Raw genomic sequence first — 23,928 nt, forward strand, 5'->3', positions numbered from 1 at the left:
TTTAAGTAAATAAATAAAATACCCTGTGATCGGGAAGTCTAGCCTCATCGCATCGAGAGTTTTCGATGCAAGGAATTCAGCTGGGTGCTATCCAAGAAGCTTCAAGCCTGTCCCCCCCAAAAAATGAAGGATTCGCCCTCGTCGGAGAACAGGAAGACTGGATCCCGGGGAGCCCACCCACACACCTCGCCGCCTCCCTCTCTTCCCCCAAAACCCATCTTCCCAGCGAAAAGGGGGGCATTGGTTTCAGCCAATCACGGATTGTGAGCTCACAGACGGACGTGCCCGGCTGCCCAATGACAACCTCGCAAGCAGAAGGATTATCCTAAATGCATAGCCAGCCCAGCTTCCCCCGCCCAGCCCTGGGAGGGAGATGTGCGATAAAAGCAGCCGGGCGGCCCCTTCTCCTCCCATTCGGTTACTTACATCGACTCTTAGCTTGTCGGGAGAAGTAACATCCCTGCTTTCTGTCCCTTCTTTCCTTCTCCTGCTTCCTGAAGCCCTTCCTCGTCGACATCATGGTGAGTGAGGCGAGGCAGGAGGAGGAGAAGGAAGCCGGAGTGGTTTTTTTGGGGGGGGAGAGAAGGGGGTGCTTGTTTTTTTTTGCAAAGGAGTAGATCCCAGGATGGGGCGCCCCTCCGATGTCCAGGGAAGCGTGGGGCGAAGGGATCGGGGCGGGAGAGGGAGAATCCGGGGGCCGGACTCGATTCCCCACTAGGAAAGCCACCGGCGATGATGGCTGGTTTATGGCTGGAGCGCGCGCGCGGAGGGATTACGGGATCCGCCGCTTGGAGGGTCGGGCTGGGGGCTGGGGAGGAGGTTTTACCTTAAGGAACATAAGCATCGAGAAACGGGGGGAGCCCAAGGGGCAGGCAGCTGGTCCATCGTGGCTCGGAAGAGGATGTGATGCGCGGAGAAATCGATTTGGATCTTGGAAAGGGCACATCTGAAATAATAACAAAAATGCGAGGCGCTTGGTAAAGAGGCGGCTGGAAAAGGATCGTGGCAGGAGCCGGGCCAGTCCTTGATCTCGGGAGGGAAGGTGGTGAGGTTTTCTTGTTGGGGGGGGCGCTGGAGAGCCAGGGGTGGGGCGGAGAGAAGGTTCCAGACTGGGTGGCCAGGAGCTGGTGGTGGGCCTGGAGGAGGGCGATGATGGAGAAGGGGGGGGGGTGAGATCTCAAAAGACGGAGGTGCTAAGGGGGGGGCTTTATTTCTTGCATTTTATGCACGGTTCCCCCCTCCCTCTATTTCACCCTCCAGCCAGGTGGGTTCAGCTGAGTTGACGGAGACACGCGATGCGAAGCCGGGTCAATCCTCGGCTCTGATCCGACCCGTTCATTACCGCCTCCGGATTAATGGCAGGATTGGAAGTGTGTGTGTGTGTGATCGTGATCGTAGCATTTAGGTCGGAGGCAGCCCTGCTGCTGAATTGCAATTGCATGAGCCTAGAATGCATCAGGTCGGCACCGACTAGATGGGCAATGGGCGAATCCAGGAAGGGCTTTTTTCCCGCCTGGAGGTGGGAATGCAAGAAGGCTCTTCCCCCACCCCCGCCACTGCAAGATAGATGCCAACTTCTTAATAGGATCTGAAAGCTCTGCATGGATTACCTCCATATCCTAAAAGCCCTTAACATATCGTCCCTGTTATCTGTTGAAATAGACATTTTTGCTGATGCTACTGCGGCCAAGGCTTGCCTCCCTATTATTATTATTATTATTATTATTTGGAATTGCAAGCCTTGTCATCCGAGATGCGTGGGAGGGATTTTGCTAATTTCAGTGGGTTATTCGGATTTTTATTATTTTATTTCCACGGTGACTGGGAGAGGTTGAAAAGGCTGCGTGGAGCCCCCCTTGGCTCCTCCCCCCGCGCGCCTGCCGTGAACATTTTCCCGCGCTGCGAGGCTGGAGGGAGGGGGCTGTTTGCCTTGGGCGCGCGGAAGGGGCGCCGAGCCCGCGCCACGAGGTCTGCTTCCGCTGCAGCAACAGCAAAGATGCAGCAGCAGCTGCGATATGCTTCCCTTCCCCTATCCGCGAAGCAGTGCACACATAACATACTCTGTTTCGGCACAAGGGGAGGTTGCTCAATCGGGGAGGGGGGAAAGCTCGCCAGGTTTTCCTGAAAGTAGCCCAAGAATTTTGGGGTCTTGAAGTTCAACAACTTTTGGAGTGTCCTGGTTTTTACTTTTTTTGTGTGAAATATGGCAACCTTATCCCCTGCTTAAAACTATAGTCAGCAAATCTCCCTCTCCCCCACCTCAACCTTTTGGAAACGTTGCAGAACATTAGGATTCAGAGCTGTATCTTTGCTATGTTACACCCTCCCCCAGTGGCGTAGCGTGGGTTGTCAGCACCCGGGGCAAGACAAGTAATTTGCACCCCCTAACCCATGGATTTGCGCCCCCTAACCCGTGGATTTGCGCCCCCTAACCCGTGGATTTGCGCCCCCTAACCCCCAGATGTTGCGCCCGGTGCGGCCGCCCCCCCCCCCGCCCCCACCACGCTATGCCACTGCCCTCCCCATTTTTTTTATTATTTTTGCAAGATTTCTGGATGGACATAAACAAAATCCCTAGTAATAAGGTGCAGTGTGAATTGGAAAGGAGACCTATAGAAAGGTCAATTTAATATTCCTCCTTACAAAACTTCTTGTAGTCCTACTAGCGTAATTTGTTGGTTACAATTGCTTGTAGTTCATATACTTCTTCCAATCTTCTGTAAAACTCTGGTCCCGCAGGTTGCGAAGTGCTACAAAGTAGATAAAGAATAGAGATATTGGTTGTGCGTTTTAAATGTAACAGGGAAAATAAGAAACATATACCAAGAGATTAGATTGGAAAATTTTCAGACAGGACTGATGGAAGTCCAAAAAGTTGAATAAGATGTAAAAATATGTTTAATTACTGTTGAAAATGGTATGCTAAAAAAAACTAATAAAATTATATATATATATATGAAAGGTCAATTAAATAGGTAACTGGGTGGCTGGAGTTCTGCTTTTACTCAGTAACGCGTATCCAGGCTGGTAGGTCATCGAGTTGGAAGGGGACCACAAGGGTCTTCGATCCCAACCCTATGCGATGCAGGAATCTCAGCTAAAGCATCCATGGCAGGTGGCCGTCCAACCTCTGCTTTAAGACTTCCAAGGAAAGGGAGTCTTGCTGAGCCCTGGGATGCTTGAGGAAAGCCGTGGCCAAGGCAGGCCGCCGAAACCAGGGGTTAGCATGACACAAGGGGCTGTCCTGAATAATGGGGTTTAAATTTGGGGTTCCTGGGGCACCCTGCTACTGCCTAATTTGTCCTGCTTAGAATGTAAAGGTAAAGGGACCCCTGACCATTAGGTCCAGTCACGGACAACTCTGAGGTTGCAGCGCTCATCTCGCTTTACTGGCCAAGGGAGCCGGCGTACAGCTTCCGGGTCATGTGGCCAGCATGACTAAGCCGCTTCTGGCGAACCAGAGCAGTGCACAGAAACGCCATTTACCTTCCCGCCGGAGTGGTACCTATTTATCTACTTGCACTGGTGTGCTTTTGAACTGCTAGGTTGGCAGGAGTAGGGACTGAGCAACGGGAGCTCACTCCATTGCGGGGATTCGAACCGCCGACCTTCTGATCGGCAAGCCCAAGAGGCTCAGTGGTTTAACCCACAGCGCCACCCGCATCCCTGCTTAGAGGAAGATTCGAAAGGCATGCTTCAAAGCAAGTGGCACCCTGGGGTGTGTGGTCTGTGCCTGATGAGCACAAGTGGCTTGCAGAAGGCATCTGACAGGAATCTACATCTAGGCTTGAGATAATCCTTCCAGCTGGCCGCCAGCAGGTGCTGCACAGAGTAAATTGATTCTCGAAGGGTGGGGCTAGCGGTTTCCGGTCTCTGCTTTACACATGGGGGAAGAAGCCGATTCCATCTGCTTTTTGCCTTCCGAGTCAGCTGACGGCAAGTGGCGTGACCTGCTGGTTGCTGACTGCAGAGTACAGTCACAGCTTTGTGCTGAACAGCTTATTCATGCTGGTTTTTTTTATAGACGGCAGAATTCCCCTCTGTGATTAAGTCTGTCTTAGTGCGGGAACTTCATTAGGCCTGCAAATGAAAGCTAATGTTTTTTTAAAAAATGCCTCTTTCAATATGGTGAGCTAGGCCTTGCCAGCTGAACTGTAAACGTGCCTCGCTAGCAATCTTAACTGGGGCACGACGTTGCTCCCGTTACCAGTAAATTCGTGCAATTCTTTTCTTTTTGATCCATACAGTGGTACCTCGGGTTACAAACGCTTCAGGTTACAGACTCCGTTAACCCAGAAATATTGCTTCAGGTTAAGAACTTTGCTTCAGGATGAGAACAGAAATTGTGCTGCGGCGGCAGCAGGAGGCCCCATTAGCTAAAGTGGTGCTTCAGGTTAAGTACGGACCTCCAGAATGAATTAAGTACTTAATCCAAGGCAGTGGCGTAGCATGGGGGTTGCAGGGGGGGCCGGCCGCACCAGGCACAACATCTGGGGGTTAGGATGAGGGGGCGCAAATCCACGGGTTAGGGGGTGCAAATTACTTGCCTTGCCCCGGGTGCTGACGCCACTGACCCAAGGTACCACTGTATAAAGCACAAGGTTTCCTTCGCAAAAGTCTTAGGGAGGGGCCGCACATTGTTTGAAATTCCCATTGATTTGGGCGTGTTTTGCGACAGGGAATTTTGTTAGCGTGAGCGGCTTCTGAGCTCTGGGCGCAGTACTGTGCCTGCGATTTCAGATTAAAACTGCAGAGCATAAGGAAAGGAGGACCTTTTTCTGCCTCTCTACTTCCAGCTGCTCTCTGAAGACTGGAGAAGATACCCTCTTAAGGGAAGGACTAGACCAGGCACGTCCTACAGGTAGATAGTGATCTACTGGTAGATCACTGGCTCCCCCCAAAAAGCTCAACAAGTTTGGCTCCCCCCAAAAAAGTTTTTTTTAATGTAGCATTTAAAACATTTAAATTGCCCTGCACCCCCAAAAACTGGGGCTCTCATCATCTCTAAAAAGCTCTACAACTTTGACCTGAATCCCCCAAAATCACTGCCAGTCTTTAATTGTGAGTAGATCACAGTCTCTCCGGAGTTGGCCACCCATGGACTAGACCACATGAAAAATAAACTTAAGATTTTAGCTGCATTTTCAGCTTTGTATTCTTGTTATAAAAAAAAAAAAGCACGCCCAGACATTCCGTTGTTGCGCCCATAATAATAAAAAATAAATAATACTTTATTATTTATATCCTGTCCATCTGGCTGGTTTTCCCCAACCACTCTGGGTGGCTTCCAATCTAGGTTTAAGATGCCATTTAGCTCCTTGCTTTCCTATCTCAGTTTCTAACACTGGGACCACATAATCTTTAATGCAAAGAGCTGTAGAAAAATACCAAAGCAATAAGGACACCCGCTCAACGCATACAGTCCCCAGTGTGGTTCAATAAACTGTTTATCAAGGGAAATGCAAAATGGGTCATGATTTAGGACTGCTTGGAACATTTCTTCTAATATGAATCATCAAAACTTTATTCCATTTCTCACATGTTACTCTCAAAACTAGTTGGGAACTGTATCTATCGTACAGCTGACCCTGATACATTGTGCTAATACAATCAAAGAACTGCACCCAGCAAGAGCCTTTTCAATGGAAAAGGACATTTAGGGTGGGGCCTCCTTATATGGGGAACTCCCGACACAGGTGTGTCTGGCCTCTAGTTTGAGGTGGTTGGTTCAGACGCCATCTTTTTTTGGCAGGTATTTGTGGGAAGGAGAGACCTGATCGCTGCTGCTATTAGCAACATTGTCTTTAAATAATTGAGTTGTTTGAATGTGTTTCTGTTTTATAATGTATCTTACCTAGTGAACTGCTCTGAGACCTTTGGGTGAAAGGTGGTATAGAAACTCAGTCAATGATCTGCTTAGCTTGTGCAAAGGGTTGTATATAAATCTGTGCAAATGGTTGTATATAAATAACAAACAAAACAAACCTGCTAAATTTGTTCATCAGCTATCCCTCTCTCTCTCCTTGTTGCAGCGTGAGTGCATCTCCATCCACGTTGGCCAAGCCGGAGTCCAGATTGGCAATGCCTGCTGGGAGCTCTACTGTCTTGAGCATGGCATCCAGCCTGATGGACAGATGCCCAGCGACAAGACCATTGGGGGAGGAGACGACTCCTTCAACACTTTCTTCAGTGAGACGGGAGCTGGCAAGCACGTGCCCAGGGCCGTCTTTGTGGACTTGGAACCAACTGTGATTGGTGAGCAAACAAGGCACTTCTAATAGCTTTCTAGCTATGTTTGTGTCTCCAGGAGGGATGCCAGAGGTCTTGATGCTTCCAATTGCTTCTCTCCACAGATGAGGTGCGCACTGGCACCTACCGCCAGCTCTTCCACCCCGAGCAGCTCATCACTGGCAAGGAGGATGCTGCCAACAATTATGCCAGGGGCCACTACACCATTGGCAAGGAGATCATTGACCTGGTCCTCGACAGGATCAGGAAGCTGGTAAATAACTTGCAGACAGGTTTTAATAAGGACCTGGGTGAGCTTAGTAGGATAAAGCATTTGAGGGCACCAGTGGAATGATCTCAGGCAGGCAAACAAGCCCCAATAAGAATTAAGGAGTCTCTGGCAGTTTTGCGGTATGTTTATTTACAATTAACTTTCGCAGGAAGGAGGATGTCAAAGTCCAGCCCATCCTCTCTTTTACTTCTGTTGCTTTATAACCCTTTCAGCTCTTCTGGGTTGGGGAGAAGGTGGGTGAACTCCCCCCCCCCCATCAAACGAAAATCATTCTAAGCGCTGCCTACCTCCTGGTTGCATAGCAACCCTCTCAATGTCATCTATCTCCTCCCCTCCCTCTTCCTGTGAGCTCTCTGAGACTGCTGCTCTATCCGAGTCTGGGAACTTTTGATGAAGGGGGCTGAATTAACCCACTCTTGCTCTGTGGCTGGCTGCAATCCCTCGTCTCCAGAGTCAGACTCTGGCTCCCTGTGTACTGACATTCCTCCATCTCCAGTGTCAGACACTTCCCAGGTGTTCGATTCAGCCACATCCCTGATAACCAGCATGGGGAGAAGAACCCTTTCTGGGTGAGGTTTTAGAAGCTGATTATCTCCAGACTTGAGGATATGCAAGGGGAAGGGAATTGTGTGGTCTGAAAGCAGTGATGAAAGGCCATGGATGAGTGGACAGTTCAGGACTAAAGGGTCGGGTTCCCCTAACAAACCCCATTGGTGGAAGTCCTCTGCAAGGTTTCCCACTTGTGGAAAGGGGATTCCCTGCTCTCCTCAATCCTTGCAACCACCGAAATTAACTCATGTGAGGTTAGGAGAACTCCCAGAACAGTGCATGGTTAAAGGTAAAGGACCCCTGGATGGTTAGGTCCAGTCAAAGGCGACTATGGGGATGTGTTGCTCATCTCGCTTTTCAGGCTGAGGGAGCTGGTGTTTGTCCACGGACAGCTTTCCAGGTCATGTGGCCAGCGTATGGAAATGCCGTTTACCTTCCCGTCACAGCAGTACCTATTTATCTACTTGCACTGGTGTGCTTTTGAACTACTAGGTAGCAAGAAGCTGGAACAGAGCAACAGGAGCTCGCCCCTTTGTGCAGATTCGAACCACTGACCTTTCTGATGAGCAAGCCCAAGAGGCTCAGTGGGTCCTTTACCTTTACCTCCTTCCCTTGCTTACCTGGCTTTGCCAAGGTAGTGCAAGGGCTTGGGGGGGGGGCAATGTTGCCAAGGGCTGCCAAAAAAGGCATTGAAGCAATGTGTTGGACCCCCCTTCAGAGAACAAGGGGTGAGCCTTTTCTCATACCCAAATTCAGCTACAGATTGGGATTTGTTTTGGATTTACATAGCCACAGTGCTTTTTTCTGGGGGGATGCAGGGTACACATACCCCTAAGCAGTTTGTGAATCTCAGTACTTTTGTTCATTTACTGTATTTGTTATGACTTGGATTTGTGAAGTCTTAGAAGTGTGGAGCCATAACAAGCTTCTGCCCACCTTAACTACCCAAACTCCCAGATCCATCCTGGTTGTTCTGCCTATGTAAACACTAGCCTCTGCCCTTTGGTGAGGGCAAGCGTATTTAAACACAAGTCACCATGTGAGCTATGAAAGGGATAAAACGGGGGGGGGGGTGTTGGAATCCTCAGATGAACCGCAATCGGCATGAGACATCTGGGGAAATCTGATCATGAAAAGCAGTCAAGACTTAACTGCAGATGCATGAGGGAGTTTTGAGTAGATAAATGCATGGTTTAGTCTGAGGTTTGCCGGTGAAATGGTATTGATGTGAAGAAGTCCTTGAGGGCTGTGCTAGTAACTTTTACAGTGGTACCTCAGGTTACAGACACTTCAGGTTACAGACTCCGCTAACACAGAAATAGTACCTCGGGTTAAGAACTTTGCTTCAGGATGAGAACAGAAATTGTGCGGCAGCGAGAGGACCCATTAGCTAAAGTGGTCTTCAGGTTAAGAACAGTTTCAGGTTAAGAACGGACCTCCAGAACAAATTAAATACGTAACCAGAGGTACCACTGTATTTAAAACCAGCATCCTTTCAAAACTGCTGCTTCTGCTGTGGCATAACATGCCTATAACTGGAGGTCCGCACATAAACGCACATAACTGGAGTTTGGTGTTAGTATTAGGATGCAAAACAGTCTTGAAGAGATCAGTGTACGAGGCTGTTAATTTGTTAAGTAGGGCCAGGAGTCAATTTAGTTGCTGAATGTTTATCCTGCCTGTTAAATTATGTGATAGGGCTTTTCAGCAAAGGTGTGGAAAGCCTTGCAATAGACAAGAGTGTTCAGAATTTTTTAAAAATTGGCACTAAATATTGTGTGAAAACAAAAAAAAAATTCCTTCCAGTAGCACCTTAAAGACCAACTAAGTTAGTTCTTGGTATGAGCTTTCGTGTGCATGCACACTTCTTCAGATACACACAGATAAGTGTGCATGCACACGAAAGCTCATACCAAGAACTAACATAGTTGGTCTTTAAGGTGCTACTGGAAGGAATTTTTTTTTGTTTTGACTATGGCAGACCAACACGGCTATCTATCTGTAACTAAATATTGTGTGGTTACTTCTAACAGGCTGACCAATGCACAGGTCTCCAGGGCTTCCTGGTCTTCCACAGTTTTGGTGGGGGCACCGGCTCTGGGTTCACCTCCTTGCTGATGGAGCGCCTGTCTGTTGACTACGGCAAGAAGTCCAAGCTGGAGTTCTCCATCTACCCAGCTCCCCAAGTCTCCACAGCTGTCGTCGAGCCCTACAACTCCATCCTGACCACCCACACCACCCTGGAGCACTCCGACTGCGCCTTCATGGTAGACAACGAGGCCATCTATGACATTTGCCGCAGGAACCTGGACATTGAGCGCCCCACTTACACCAACCTCAACCGCCTTATCAGCCAGATTGTGTCCTCCATCACGGCCTCCCTGCGATTTGACGGTGCCCTGAATGTAGATCTGACAGAATTCCAGACCAATCTGGTGCCCTATCCCCGAATCCACTTCCCCCTGGCCACCTACGCCCCGGTCATCTCAGCTGAGAAAGCTTACCATGAACAGCTTTCTGTAGCAGAGATAACCAACGCTTGCTTTGAGCCGGCCAACCAGATGGTGAAATGTGACCCTCGTCACGGTAAATACATGGCCTGCTGCCTGTTGTACCGTGGGGACGTTGTTCCCAAAGATGTCAACGCTGCTATTGCCACCATCAAGACCAAACGTAGCATCCAGTTTGTGGACTGGTGCCCCACCGGTTTCAAGGTTGGTATCAACTACCAGCCCCCCACGGTGGTCCCCGGGGGCGACCTGGCCAAAGTGCAGCGTGCCGTCTGCATGCTGAGCAACACCACAGCCATTGCTGAGGCCTGGGCTCGCCTGGACCACAAGTTTGACCTGATGTATGCCAAGCGTGCCTTTGTCCACTGGTACGTTGGGGAAGGGATGGAGGAAGGCGAGTTCTCGGAGGCCCGGGAGGACATGGCTGCCCTAGAGAAGGATTACGAAGAAGTGGGTGTGGATTCCATTGAAGGAGAAGGGGAGGAGGAAGGAGAGGAATATTAAGCCTGTTCTCCATCACTTCTGCTGCATGGCTCATCTCCACAGTTTTTTCAGCTTACCACACTTAGCATACCTGTTAACTGGGGGAGTGTTGTCTATGAAAAAGTGCAGCAGTTTTCACTAGGTTATCTCTCCATTCCACTATGTGATTATGTCAATTTTCCATGTCTTTTAAAGTATCATCATGTCTGTGAAATAAATGCTTTAAAAGGATCTGGGTATGCATCATTGAATTATTAGTATTCTCTTAACACCAAGGGTGTTAGGAGACCAAATGGACCGAAAGTGATGGAAATGCCAGTTCTTGCCTACTACACCATTCAGCACTTTCACTTTCTTTAGAAACTGGTAGGACAGAAAACAAAACTCTTTAACTGATGTCAATAGCCGTTAATATATAAGCTAATATGCAAACTTGTACAGTATATAGCTTATTTACTGTTCCTTTGATGTCTGGACTTTTAAGTACAAGTACACAATTATCATCATCATTTATTAGACTTCTTAGTTTTTACAAACAGATCATTAAGTAACTTGCACCATATTTACAAACAAAAGAACATAGCGACACATTAACAGAAAAATACTGTACGTGCAATTCATGAAAAACGTTGGAAGCAAAAAGCAGCTGCACAAAGCTTTGGCAGCACACGAACTGCAAAACCATCATAGTCCATTAAAAGCCTGCAGAGGCTTGCCTATAACTTTGCAGCTGTGTGTTTGTTTGTTGTTGTTTTTTTAAAAACTGTCCCAATTTGATTTACTAAAACTGGCTTGAGAAAAGGAGAGAAAGAAACACAGTGCTAATTGGCTGGTAAATGTCTGTTCAGAAATAAGTCCCATTGAGTTAAATGAGGGTAACTCCCAGGTAAATTGGTCTAAGGCAGGGGTCAGCAACCTTTTTCATCCGTGGGCCGGTCCACCATCCCTCAGACCATGTGGTGGGCCGGACTATTTTGGGGGGGAAATGAAAATGGGCTGGACTATATTTTTAAGGTGGGGGAGGAATGAATTCCTATGCCCCACAAGTAACCCAGAGATGCATTTTAAATAAAAGCACACATTATACTTGTGCAAAAACACCAAGCAGGCCCCACAAATAACCCAGAGATGCATTTAAAATGAAAGGACACATTCTCCTGTAAAAACATACTGGCTCCTGGACCATCCGCAGGCAGGACTGAGAAGGCAATTGGGCCGGATTTGGCCCCCAGGCCTTAGATTGCCTACCCCTGGTATAAGGATTGCAGCCATAGGATGAGTAAGTGCAAATATGCCATCACAACCTCCCACTGAAAGCAGGAGGAGTGTGGCCCACTTTTCTGTTGTAGCTAAGTGGTAACTAGCAGTCTTGTACCTGGAAACACTTGGGAATTCTAAGCTTCCAAAAAAAAATGCAGTTTTTAAATCTGGTTAAAATTGGTGAAGGATGTAGTCTGCCGTCTTGGTTAAAATGGTGTCCGCTTGTATCCAAACACAGACAAGAAAACCTACTCCTTGATCTCATTGTGTAAAATTTGTTATGATATCCAAATGCATAGCAAACTGCGAGAAGCGAAGTTACAGGGAACCAGGCAGAGGGCCTTCTCTGTAGTGGCGCCTGCCCTGTGGAACGCCCTCCCATCAGATGCCAAGGAAATAATCAACTATATGCCTTTTTTGAAGGCAACCCTGTATCAGGAAGTTTTAAATGTCAGATGTTTCATTGTATTTTTTATATTTTGTTGGAAGCTGCCCAGAGTGGCTGGGGTAATAATAATAATAATAATAATAATAATAATAATAATAATAATAATAATAAAAGAAGAAGAAGAAGAAGAAGAAGAAGAAGAATGTGAATGTCCTGGTGACTGATAAAGCCACTTTAAAAAATGATATTCTTGGTTGTATTGCTGAAGCTTTATTAAAAGCATGTCGGCCCACACAGCCTGATTTTTCTTTGTCCACTGATACTCTCAACCTGTGCTGCTTTACTTTTACATTCATCTAGAGGTGCAGTGTAAATATTAGATGGTGATGATTATGATGATGCATTGGGCTGATAGACGGGGCTTGCATGCTGCTCTTTTGGAGCTGGCGCAAAGGGGCCCTGGCGACACAGCACAGTCAGCGTACATTACAGTTGATGCAACAAAGCTCCTTTGTGCATTGAGGGGATAAAAAATTAATCTGGCCACCTGATGGAGCAATCAGATTACTATTTTATTGAGTGCCCAGCTGTAATGTGCATGAAAGTTGCCCCATGGCAAGGCTCAGTTTTCACTAGTGTACTCTTCCCTTGTGATAAATGACTGAGAACTATTGTGGGAGGCTTTTTTTATCATTAGCTGTCCTAAACTCAGCCTGACTATCGTCCGATTGTACAGTGGTACCTCGGGTTAAGAACTTAATTCGTTCTGGAAGTCTGTTCTTAACCTGATACTGTTCTTAACCTGAGGTACTACTTTAGCTAATGGGGCCTCCTGCTGCCGCCGCACGATTTCTGTTCTCATCCTGAAGCAAAGTTCTTAACCCGAAGTACTACTTATGGGTTAGCTGAGTCTGTAACCTGAAGCGTCTGTAACCTGAAGCGTCTTTAACCCAAGGTACCTCATGAGAAGAGAAGACTCCCTGGAGAAGACCCTGATGTTGGGAAAGATGGAGGGCACAAGGAGAAGGGGGCGACAGAGGACGAGATGGTTGGATAGTGTTTTCGAGGTTACCAGCATGAGTTTGACCAAACTGCGGGAGGCAGTGGAGGACAGAGGTGCCTGGCGTTCTCTGGTCCATGGGGTCATGAAGAGTCGGACACGACTAAACGACTAAACAACAACAACCACTGTACTGCCCTCCATTTCCAGTTAGTTGCATTAGGATGGGTTTTTGCAAGTTCGCCTACTACTCTGAGCACCATGGTTTTGGCTACGCCTCTCAGGTCGCCTTCCATTTTGTGCTGCGCATAGTGGTGCCTAGGCAGATGTACTAAAACCTACAGTAAAGGTAAAGGGACCCCTGACCAGTAGGTCCAGTCGTGGCCGACTCTGGGGTTGCAGCACTCATCTTGCTTTATTGGCCGAGGGAGCCGGCGTACAGCTTCTGGGTCATGTGGCCAGCATGACTAAGCCACTTCTGGTAAACCAGAGTAGTACATGGAAACAGCACACACATAATATTTTACTACTAATACATTCTGCGACAGCGAGCACATAAACATTTTACTGCCGAACTGCATAATCTTGGCGAAGTGTTAATTGCATACATGCGATTGGAGATTGCACGTCTTCCTCTGTATTGTGGGAGCAGATATGGCTCAGACACACTGTTGGCACCTGGTGCCCTCCAACAGTGGGTGGCGCTGTGGTCTAAACCACTGAGCCTCTTGGGGCTTGCCGATCAGGTCGGTGGTTCAAATCCCTGTGATGGGGTGAGCGCCGGTTGCTCTGTCCCAGCTCCTGCCAACCTAGCAGCTCGAAAGCACACCAGCGGAAGTAGATAAATAGGTACCGCTGTAGCGGGAAGGTAAATAGCATTTCCATGTGCTCTAGTTTCTGTTGGGTGTTCCGTTGTGCCAGAAGCGGTTTAGTCCTGCTGGCCACATGACCCAGAAAGCTGTCTGTGAACAAACGCCGGCTCCCTCAGCCTGAAAGTGAGATGAGCGCTGCAACCCCATAGTCGCCTTTGACTGGACTTAACTGTCCAGGGGTTCTTTACCTTTTACCTTACACACCGACAGTTGCCAGGGCTCAGCAGTCCTGCTGGATCCCATTGGGCACTAACACCTATCCTCATCCCCAGCTGTGGACTTAATGTGCCCCAGAGTTATGCTGGTGTGGGGCACCTCACGTCACTGTGGGCAGTGGAAGTCCACCGGAAGGCACTTGGCTGAGGAGCTACTCAAACCTGCAGCAGGCCCAAATGCGTCTCTCATGTATAACAGGGAAACTTATGGATGCCCTGTCTGCCCCTGTACCTCTGCCACTGCCTCAAGTGGCAAAATGGGACTTGCTAGCCCACCCAGGCATTGAGGGGAAGACTGGAAGCCTGTTGGACACACAAAGATGTTGAAAGAGATTGAGGAAGATGTGTGTTTGCCTATGCAGGAGAGCTGGCACTGGAAGGGATAAATAATAATGATATAATAATAATTAATATATCTACCCAGCACATCTGGCCACTCTGGCAGCTCCCAACAGAATATTAAAAACACAATATAGCATCAAACATTAAAACTTCCCTAAACAGGGCTGCCTTCAGACATCTTCTAGAAGTCAGTTGTTTATTTCCTTGACATCTGACGGGAAGGCGTTCCACAGGGCGGGCACCACTACCAAGAAGGCCCTCTGCCTGGTTCCCTGTAACTTGGCCTCTCGCAGGGAGGGAACCGCCAGAAGGCCCTTCGGAGCTGGACCTCAGTGTCCGAGCAGAACGATGGGGGTGGAGACGCTCCTTCAGGTATACTGGACCGAGAATGCTTAGGGATTTAAAGGTCAGCACCAACACTTTGAATTGTGCTCAGAAACGTACTGGGAGCCAATATAGGTCTTTCAGGACCGGTGTAATATGGTCTCGGCGGCCATTCCCACTCACCAGTCTAGCTGCCGCATTCTGGATTAATTACCTTTAAAGGACCTACAAGCCAGCTCTGGGAGAGGTATGGAACTTAATGAACAGAAGAACAGAAGAAGAAAAACTTGCCGAAAGCAGGACATGAGCACACAAGCACTCAATTCCTATCTTTCCCCATGAAGAGGTATTGTTAAGCCATTCTGAGAATTGTAGCTTTGTGAGGTCAATATGGGCCTCCATAACAATGCTCAGCATTCTTAACAAACTACAGCTCTCATAATTCTTGGGCATTTGTGTGCCGTGACTGTTTAGAGTGGTACCGTTTTGCTTCAAATAGATGGTGCCAATGTGGCATAGATGTCTTTTGAGAGGGATACCATGTCATGCACCTTCTCAGAAGATAACCTCCCTGGTTGTTTTTCTAATTCTTGCAAGGCCTCTAGATGGCGCTATAAGCATATGGTTATTTCCGGGGTGAGCATGGGAGCAGGCCTGAACTTAATGCATAGTAAAATTGGGAAATTGGTCACAATGAGTAGCTGTCATGAGAACAATAAACCGGGATGCTGCATGTTTTTATAGGTCATGCTGGGCAGTGAACCCTCGACAGTGTAATAAAGCACAGAATCTTAATTGTGATGCAAACCCTTATTTAGTGGTCTTGATTATATGGTGTGGCGTCTCAGGCTAAGCGCATGGCAGTGAGTCAGGTGCCTCAATTACTCTGTGCAGAGAGACATAAGGCAATGTTTGTCTCATCCACTGTTGGGTCCAGGTTTTTTGGAGGGGGGCTGAGCAAGAGCCCCTTAGGAGGCTCTTCTCTTCCTCATTGCCTATTGTGAACGGAGATATCTGAGGGCTCCCTTGGACAAAAAACAAGGACACCAGCCAGGAATACTAGAGCAAAACAGCAGCCAGTAGGCTTGGTCTTTATTGAAGACTGTCGAGACAGGACTCCCACCTGCCACAAGGTGGAACAAGATGGAAGCTCCGAACAAAAGAGCCCCCAAACTTTTATTAGCTGCTAATCCCCATGTTACACCCCCCCAAACTACATCACGGTTACATTATGAGGTCTGGTGGCAGTAATCTGAGCATCCTGGACCCTGCCCCATGGTTCTCCTTGCCCTCCACCAAACACCCATCAAGTGTAACAAAAGAGATATTTACATTTCCTTATTTCCCAGGCAAGTTAATCACAACCTTTTGTCTTCAGATGGGTTTGTTATTTCCGGAATGGCTACCTGTCTGGCACTCAGGTATCAGGATGCCAGGGATTATCACTCAGGCAGAGGGGCTGCTCAGTAGCTGAGCTCACATGTCTATATGAATTTCTGAAGTTTTCCCTGTGAGCCAGTACACAGATACATTTATCAGTGAATTCTTACATTTGGTATCGTGCAGCAAAGAGGCCCTTTGAACAGACAGGAAGAAACTGTGATGAAGTGTTTTGTGGGGACAAATCACCAAAGTCACAAAAGTGATTGTGCTGATTTTGGTAGTGGGCTGCATATGCATGACATCTGCTGGAGGGGCAACCCACCCCCCAACCTATACATAAATTCCTGCAACACTATCAACCCAATGTTTACAACTGACTGGTGGGAGAACGCAAGGCAAGTGAAAGAGGCCCCTGTGATGACTCCTCACTCTTGTTACCACATGGCAATATGCTACACCCAGCTGTCCACACTGTGAAACGCACCATAGAGAGGTGTTGATAGTTTAATGGCACTTCCAGGTGCCTTTTATTGCATAATCACAATTGTGCATGATCCCACTTCAAATATTTCAATCTTTATATTGCGGTTTTGAGATTTTCAGATTAAAAAAATAATAATGCTTGACATTTTCTTCTTCAACTTCTTTTTATTCGTTTTCTATAACCAAACAACAGCAAAGAAAGAAAAAGAAAAATAGCCAACACATACCAAAAAAGAAAAAGAAAAGAAAACATCAACCAAATCAAAACACCTAAACCAACCAAAAAACAAACATTAATTAACAATAAATAACGTTTGACTTCCCTCCATCTCGGTTTTGGGTTATGTGAATTTTAAATCCATTCTGCAGTTTTTCATTTTTTAGTGTAAACACATCGTAAGGGTTATATTAAACCTACTGTGATTTTTATATCTCTAGAATTTGTTTCCATATATGTTATGAATTTAGACCAATTGTCGATAAACCTTGAACCTTTTTGCTGTCTAATGTTCTGCGTCATTTTTGCCAGATCCATATAATGCTTGACATTTTCAGTGGGAGGGCTGTGCCCCAAGTAGGACATTGTCCTAGCATCTACACCAACCAGCAAGAAAACAAACATGTCTCTCTGGTACCAGTCTCTATAGCCACAACAGGTGCTGTAACTCTCCAATGGTTTGACTTCCCTCCCAATGGCGCACTCTTCCATTGTCAACAAAGGGGTTGGACTAGATGACTCTCAAGGTATCTTCCAACTCTACAATTCTGTGAGTCTAAGTTATGTTGGACGTTTTATGCCCTTTAAGAACAAACGTATGGAAGGGTGTGCGTGTTAATGTTGTGTGTTTGTGCATGTGTATGTGTAAACATGTGTGGGGTGCGTGCATCTCCACCCCCATCGTTCAGCCCGGACACTGAGGTCCAGCTCCGAGGGCCTTCTGGTGGTTCCTTCACTGTGAGAAGCGAGGTTACAGGGTATCAGGCAAAGGGCCTTCTCGGTAGTGGCACCCGCCCTGTGGAACGCCCTCCGATGTCAAGGAAATTAACAACTGTCTGACTTTTAGAAGACATCTGAAGGCAGCTCAGTTTAGGGAAGTTTTTAATGTTTTATGTTTTATTGTGTTTTTAATACTGTATTCTGTTGAGAGCCACTCAGAGGCTGGGGAAACCCTGCCAGATGTTGTTGTTGTTGTTGTTGTGTGTGTGCACCAAACTGTGTCTTGTTACTCTAGTTCTCGGACAGGGAGAGTCACACTGAGAACAGAACTGTGCGAGCTGCATGGGATAACATTTAGTGCTTTTCCAACCAGCAGTTCAACAGCTCCAGAGAGCACAAATAAACTTTATCGAGCGAACTGACCCAGATCTTTAGCAGATGGACTAAATGCTCCAGATTAAATCTAGCAGCTGCAGCAGTCTGAGCTCCCAGCAGATTTTGGGTACAGCACGGTGCTGATAACACCAAAGGTTGCAGGTTCAATCCCCATATGGGACAGCTACATATTCCTGCATCTAGTTTGGACTAGATGATCCTTTATATATATATATATATAATTTTTATTAATTTTTCTATTTTAAAATACTCATTTTACATCCTTAAGATATCAATGACTTCCCTTCTTCTCCTTCCATGGTTCATTTCACGTATCATAAATCCCAGCACATTTTACAAAAACTATACCATTATTGCATCCATCAAAACTTGTTTACACTGTTGAAACTATCTTAATGCTGCCAGCGTTTTCAGCTGTATGCAATTATTTCCCACAGATGAACCTCAGGGTCCAGGATCTTCTAGAAACTTTCCCTCGAACTTCAAAAGAGCCCCCTATCTCAACGAGGGTGCCGCACCGGGGCAGAGAAAGGAAGAAATAAATGTAAAGGCAAAGGGACCCCTGACCTTTAGGTCCAGTCGCGGACGACTCTGGAGGTTGCAGCGCTCACAGGCGGGGGTGGGCGTGGCTACCTGCGGAATAATGGACGCTCCGCTCGGCCTACCAGGTTGAGCCGCTGCCTGCGGAGGCAGCCAATGAAAACGAGCCCTTCTCCAGCCAATCGGCGCGTTTCCGTCGAAGGGGAGCTGGCGTCGTCAGACTGCCTCTTTCCTTTGCTGCGAGAGTGGCGTCGTTGGCTGGCGGGTGGGGGGCCGTGTCTCTTTAAGAATGGAACGCGGAGCTCCGCGGGCTGCGGCCGAGGCTACATTGTGACGTCGCCGCGCCATTGTGACGTCGAAAGGGACCCCCCCACCCCCCAAATAAGAGGCGCCTGCGAAGTCGGAGGAGGAGGAGGAAAGCGGACAGAGCACTCTCCCTTCTCCATTGTGGCTCCCGCCCTGGGGCGCCTCTGGGATTCCCGCGCGCTGCTTCCCCCGGCTCCCGAGCCAGCCCTTCTCGCCTTCAGCCATGCTGACCAGAGCATGGACTCCGCGGAAGGCGATGTGCTGTCGACGCGGGAGCAGCTCTTCCACGAGCGGGTCCGGGAGTGCCTCGTGAGTAGACGGCCGGCGGTGCGGGGATGTTACCGGGACGGCAAAGGCGGGGGGGGGGAGTTGGCTTTGGGTCACAGAAGAGGAAGCGACTTGCCCCCCCCTCCAGCCTGCACCCCCCGACCCCATGTTCTCGGGTGGTCGCGCGGACGGAATTTCCCGGAGACACACTACGTGTCCGGGGAAATCCGGACGCATGGCCACCGACGTCGGCGGTGCCGATTTCCGCTTAACATAGCTAGAACTTTATCGTAAATAAATAGCTCGACAACTTTTTCAGCCTTTGAAATATGGGAAGCCTAGACCTGTGGGGTGGGGGTGGGGGGTCAGCAGCGCTTACTTCCCTTGTAGACCCGGTTGGGATGGTACCGTAGGCTGCCTGACACAGAAGCTGTGAAGGGGGCATTGGCTGGCAAGGCGGAAAAGCCCACGATTTTCAGGTAGGAGAGAGCAACAAGTCCCGTCAGGCCTCCTCTGCGGTGAAACGTCTCTCCAACACAGAGGATTGTTTGTCATAACCTGGTAGTTGAGAAGGCGGGTTGAGAAATTGAGGTCAGGCATGTCACTTGCAGAGTTTTGCTCGCTTAGAGAATAAGCAGTGAGTCAACTTATTTACGGCGGCTGAGACAACCGGAATCTTCTTTTCCCCCGTTTGTTTTTATCTCTGTTTCTCGTGGAGTTCTTAACTTCGCAATGACTTAATTTGTAATTATGCAGTAATTAAAAGACAAAATTAATGTCATTGCACAAAGTTCTTTTTATTTGAGTGACTTATTTGTGTGTGCCCCCCCATTTATAGTTGTTGTTGTTTAGTCGTGTCCGACTCTTCATGACCCCATGGACCAGAGAACATCAGGCACTCCTGTCTTCCACTGCCTCCCGCAGTTTGGTCAAACTCATGCTGGTAGCTTCGAGAACACTGTCCAACCATCTCATCCTCTGTTGTCCCCTTCTCCTTGTGCCCTCCATCTTCCCCAACATCAGGGTCTTTTCCAGGGAGTCTTCTCTTCTCATGAGGTGGCCAGAGTATTGGAGCCTCAGCTTCACGATCTGTCCTTCCAGGGAGCACTCAGGGCTGATTTCCTTAAGAATGGCTAGGTTTGATCTTCTTGCAGTCCATGGGACTCTCAAGAGTCTCCTCCAGCACCATAATTCAAAAGCATCAATTCTTCAGCGATCAGCCTTCTTTATGGTCCAGCTCTCACTTCCATACATCACTACTGGGAAAAAGGAGAGGGGGAGATGCATTGTATACCACCTTTTGCTGCTTGGAGGAAAGATGGGATATAATTATAACAACAGCTAATCATTAAATACTGACCTGACCTGACCAAGGCAACCCAGCAAGCTTCACAACCCAGTGAATATTGGAGCCCTAGTCTTCTTGCCCAGATCCCATATAGTATTTCTCTAGAACCATTGGTGTACACTGTGCTTTTCTGGTCAGCAAAAGCAGGCTGGACTCTGCTTTGAGAAGCCTAGAGTCTAGCTCATGGGTAGGCAAACTACGGCCCCGGGGGCCGAATCCGGCCCAATCACCTTCTAAATCCTGCCCACAGACAGTCCAGGAATCAGCGTGTTTTAAAATGAGTAGAATGTGTCCTTTTATTTAAAATGCATCACTGGGTTATTTGTGGGACCACCTGGTGTTTTTACATGAGTAGAATGTGTACTTTTATTTAACATGCATCTCTGGGTTATTTGTGGGGCATAGGAATTAGTTCATTATTTTTTTCAAAATATAGTCTGGCCCCCCACAAGGTCTGAGGGACAGTGGACCGGCCCCCTGCTGTAAACGTTTGCTGACCCCTGGTCTAAGCTGCTGACTGCTTTTGTTTTGCATTCTCCAGCAGCATGTTTGGCAAGGGTGAGTTGTGGGGTGTATGTGTGTGCCTAGATAGCTGAAATAAGACGCATTCATGGCTGTGGGTCTTCCTGACCAAGAAGTCTGGTGTCATGGGCTGGCTGTGTCAGGGCTGGGCAGGCCAGACCGTCTGTAATGTTCAAATACTTATTCCAAGCTGGTTCATGGAAGCAAAAGGTTGCATGTTTGTGTTCATTTCTGGAGGATTAATGTGTGCGCGCATTTGATTTGCCCTTGATGATACAGCAGGTGGTCTAGTGCAGGAATAAGGAAACTCTTCCCATTCCAATCAGCCCTAGCCAGCGATGATGGGAGCTGTAGTTCCATAAAATGAAAGGCTGCTGTTTCCCCATCTCTGGGCTTGAGGCTTCAAAATTATATTAACTGCTTGTGCCTCCATGTTCAAACAGCATCTTCTCTGACTGGGTAACCTTGAGGCATCTTAGTCCCACCTTCAAGCTTTTCTGGAAATTGGAATAATCGTGGCTTGCTTCACAATAGAGTATGTGACAGCAAACCTCTTGCCTGTGTTGTCCTTTGGTGAACTGGTGGCTTGGCCTTTGTGCAAAGAAAGTTGGCATTTCCAGATCGCAGGCTGAGTACTTCTCACTGTACCTTTTACAAACAGAATTGGGAGTCATGTTTTTGTGTCTCCCTGCTTCCCCTCCTGATTCCTGTCTTCTTCCACATCCTGTGTGACCTCCTTAGAGTGTTTCCTAACAGGGGAGGAAGGAGGAAGAGAGAGGAGAAACTGTCCTTTACATAATGTCCCAATTCAGATGCCATTTTAAAGGTGTGTGGGAGAAACTCTAGGGTGCAACCTGGCCAGGATGCCAACCTCTAAGAAATGCATGCAGATGGCTATCTGTGTCTGTGAAGGACTGGCATACGTGTCCCTGTTTTGCTGTTAAGTTGTATGTTTGGGAGGCAAAAGTTGCTTAGTCAAACAAGCCTCAAAGGTGTTCAGAACTGTTCTCAGCCATACTGACACTTGCTTTCAGGAGCTTTCTCTTTTCTGTGAGCTGTACATTCGAATGAGTGTTTGTTGTCTTGGTGTATTTCTGAAGTTCAGAAGATCAGGATATGAATGAAAGACCATTTGGGAACGCCATGCACACTACTCTCAGTGTCCAGAAAGAAGGGCAAGATACAGATGTAGAAAATCTGCCAATGGATTAGTAATTTGACAGTGTTCTTTTACATAAACTCTGTATATGTCCCATTCTCTGATAATTTTTTCATCTGCAGCACCTCTTAACCTGATAGTCTCACCAGTTCAGCGTATTCCCTTAATTGGTTTTGCCAATCTAGTTTAGATGGTATATCCTATCCTTCCCCGTCTTTTGCAATTAAAATTCTGGCTGCTACAGTGGCTTACATAAAGATTCTCCTGAACTTTTTTGGAATTTCATGACCCATAATTCCTAGCAGGAAGGCTTCAGGGATTTTTCGGGAAAGAGCATGTAAAAATTTTCTTAAGCTTGTTGTAAATCATTTGCCCAAACTGTCTAATCTTTTTACAGTTCCACCACATGTGAATCCATGTGCCTTCAGCCTCCCTGCATTTCTAACGTACGCTTGTCCTGGATCTAAATATTTTAGCTAACTTAACCGGCGTCAAATGCCACCTGTAAAGCATTTTTATGCAATTCTCTTTTAAATTGTAGCAAACTTGATGTCTTCCCTCCAGAGTCATGAAACACACCTCTTATCATGCCTTTCCCGCTTTACTTGGAAGCTGCCAGTCTTGCAAGCCTTCCTCATGGGAGACTTGCACCAACCCCTTCAGCTTGTGGATTCCCCTTTCCTGAATCTTTTCTAGCTCTATAATGAGCAGAACTTTCCCTAAAGCTATGCTGCTTTCACCATGGGGGAGTAGCCTGTGCTAGACCTCCATTAGAAACTCTCCTGGACTTTCTCTCTCTCTCTCTCAATTATTTATTTGGTTTTCAAATTAAAATTTTTACAATCACAAACATACAACATAAAGACAAGAATCCAAAGAATCTCCCGGACTTCCCTTCTCCCCTTTTGGGTCCTATTATTACCGTATTTTTCGCCCTATAGTACGCACTTTTCCCCTCAAAAAATGAAGGGGAAATGTATGTACGTCCTATGGGGCGAATGCAGGCTTTCGCTGAAGCCTGGAGAGCGAGAGGGGTTGGTGCGCACCGACCCCTCTCGCTCTTCAGGCTTCAGGAAGCTATCTGCAAGCCCTGGGAGCCTGGCGGGAGTTCCCGCCGAGCTCCCAAGGCTTACGGACTGCAGCCCGAAGCCCGGGATGCACTCCGCAGCACACCCTGGGCTTCAGGCAGATGTCCGCAAGCCTTGGGAGCCCGGTGGGATTTCCTGCTGGGTTTCCAAGGCTTGCGGACAGCAGCCCTGTGGGTGGGGGTGGGGGATAATTTTTTTTCTTTATCCCCCCCCCCAAAAAAAACCTAGGTGTGCCCTATGGGCCGGTGCGCCCTATAGGGCGAAAAATACGGTAATCCTTTCCTCTTGCATCTTTTATAATACAGTGGAACCTCGGTTCCTGAACGCTGAAAACCTGGAAGTAAATGCTTCCTGTTTCAAATGTATTTTGGAACCCAAATGCGTGATGCTGCTTCTGCCAAGTGCAAGAAGCTCTTGCAACCAACGGGAAGCTGCGCCTCAGTTTCTGAACATTTCAGAAGACAAATGGGCTTACCGAACGGATTTTGTTCGAGGACTGAGGTTCCACTATAATCCAAATCGTATACAACTCCATTATATCCAAAATTCACCATTAAACTGCAAGTGTTATTCATATCCTACGGACGATTTTCACTGTTTACAATGGTTTTTAAGGTAATGGCCTTTCTCTCTCTTTGTCCCCCGCCCTTCCCAGATTTAAGTCAAGACTCTGCTGTGTCACACAGGAACGTCTGAGGTGAAGCTTCTGGAATGCTTGCTAAGAGTTCCATTTTGGCACCTGGTGCACAAGCAGCTCAGTTTCCGAGTGCTGGGTGGGATGTTGTTGTTTTTTCTGGATGGCAGCATTAGCAAGAGTTGCATCTCTATTTGTGGCCCTGTCTCTGCCCAGAGACAGCTCCGCATGCAGCTTATGCATGATATGAGGAGGTTGGCAAGCCGAGAGATTCCTGGCATCCCTCCCTCTCTGGTGCAGTGAGTTCAGCTTCCCAACGTGGCTTTGTGTGCTAAAGGTTAGTCCGAAGTCCCATCTGCGGACTCTGGAGTGTTAGCAAGGATTTGGAGTTCTGTAACGGCT

The 23,928-nt window shown here is 47.7% G+C and overlaps 2 protein-coding genes across 2 annotated transcripts in view; both read left to right on the forward strand.

Annotated features, from left to right (window-relative positions):
• The first annotated feature begins 366 nt into the window (after positions 1-366).
• On the forward strand, positions 367-10,293 carry LOC309362857 (tubulin alpha-1B chain). The gene is made up of 4 exons (XM_081898825.1): positions 367-521; positions 6,033-6,255; positions 6,354-6,502; positions 9,103-10,293. Exons 1-4 carry the CDS (start codon positions 519-521, stop codon positions 10,081-10,083), a joined length of 1,356 nt encoding a protein of 451 aa, XP_081754951.1. The 5' UTR covers positions 367-518; the 3' UTR covers positions 10,084-10,293.
• Positions 10,294-18,343: 8,050 nt separating this feature from the next.
• LMBR1L (limb development membrane protein 1 like) overlaps positions 18,344-23,928 on the forward strand; it is a 48,810-nt gene continuing 43,225 nt past the window's right edge. Inside the window, exon 1 of the mRNA XM_081898682.1 lies at positions 18,344-18,817. Coding sequence (XP_081754808.1) covers positions 18,359-18,817 — 459 coding nt within the window. The 5' untranslated portion in view covers positions 18,344-18,358. The remainder of the gene's footprint in view (positions 18,818-23,928) is intronic.

Source organism: Podarcis melisellensis, assembly GCF_964234715.1.
Source record: "Podarcis melisellensis genome assembly, chromosome: 2".
NCBI classification, from domain to species: Eukaryota; Metazoa; Chordata; class Lepidosauria; order Squamata; family Lacertidae; genus Podarcis; species Podarcis melisellensis.

Coding starts and splice junctions, on each gene's coding strand:
- LOC309362857 (XM_081898825.1), top strand. Junction 6,256..6,353: donor CTTGGAACCAACTGTGATTG/GTGAGCAAACAA, acceptor TTCTCTCCACAG/ATGAGGTGCGCACTGGCACC. Junction 6,503..9,102: donor TCGACAGGATCAGGAAGCTG/GTAAATAACTTG, acceptor TACTTCTAACAG/GCTGACCAATGCACAGGTCT.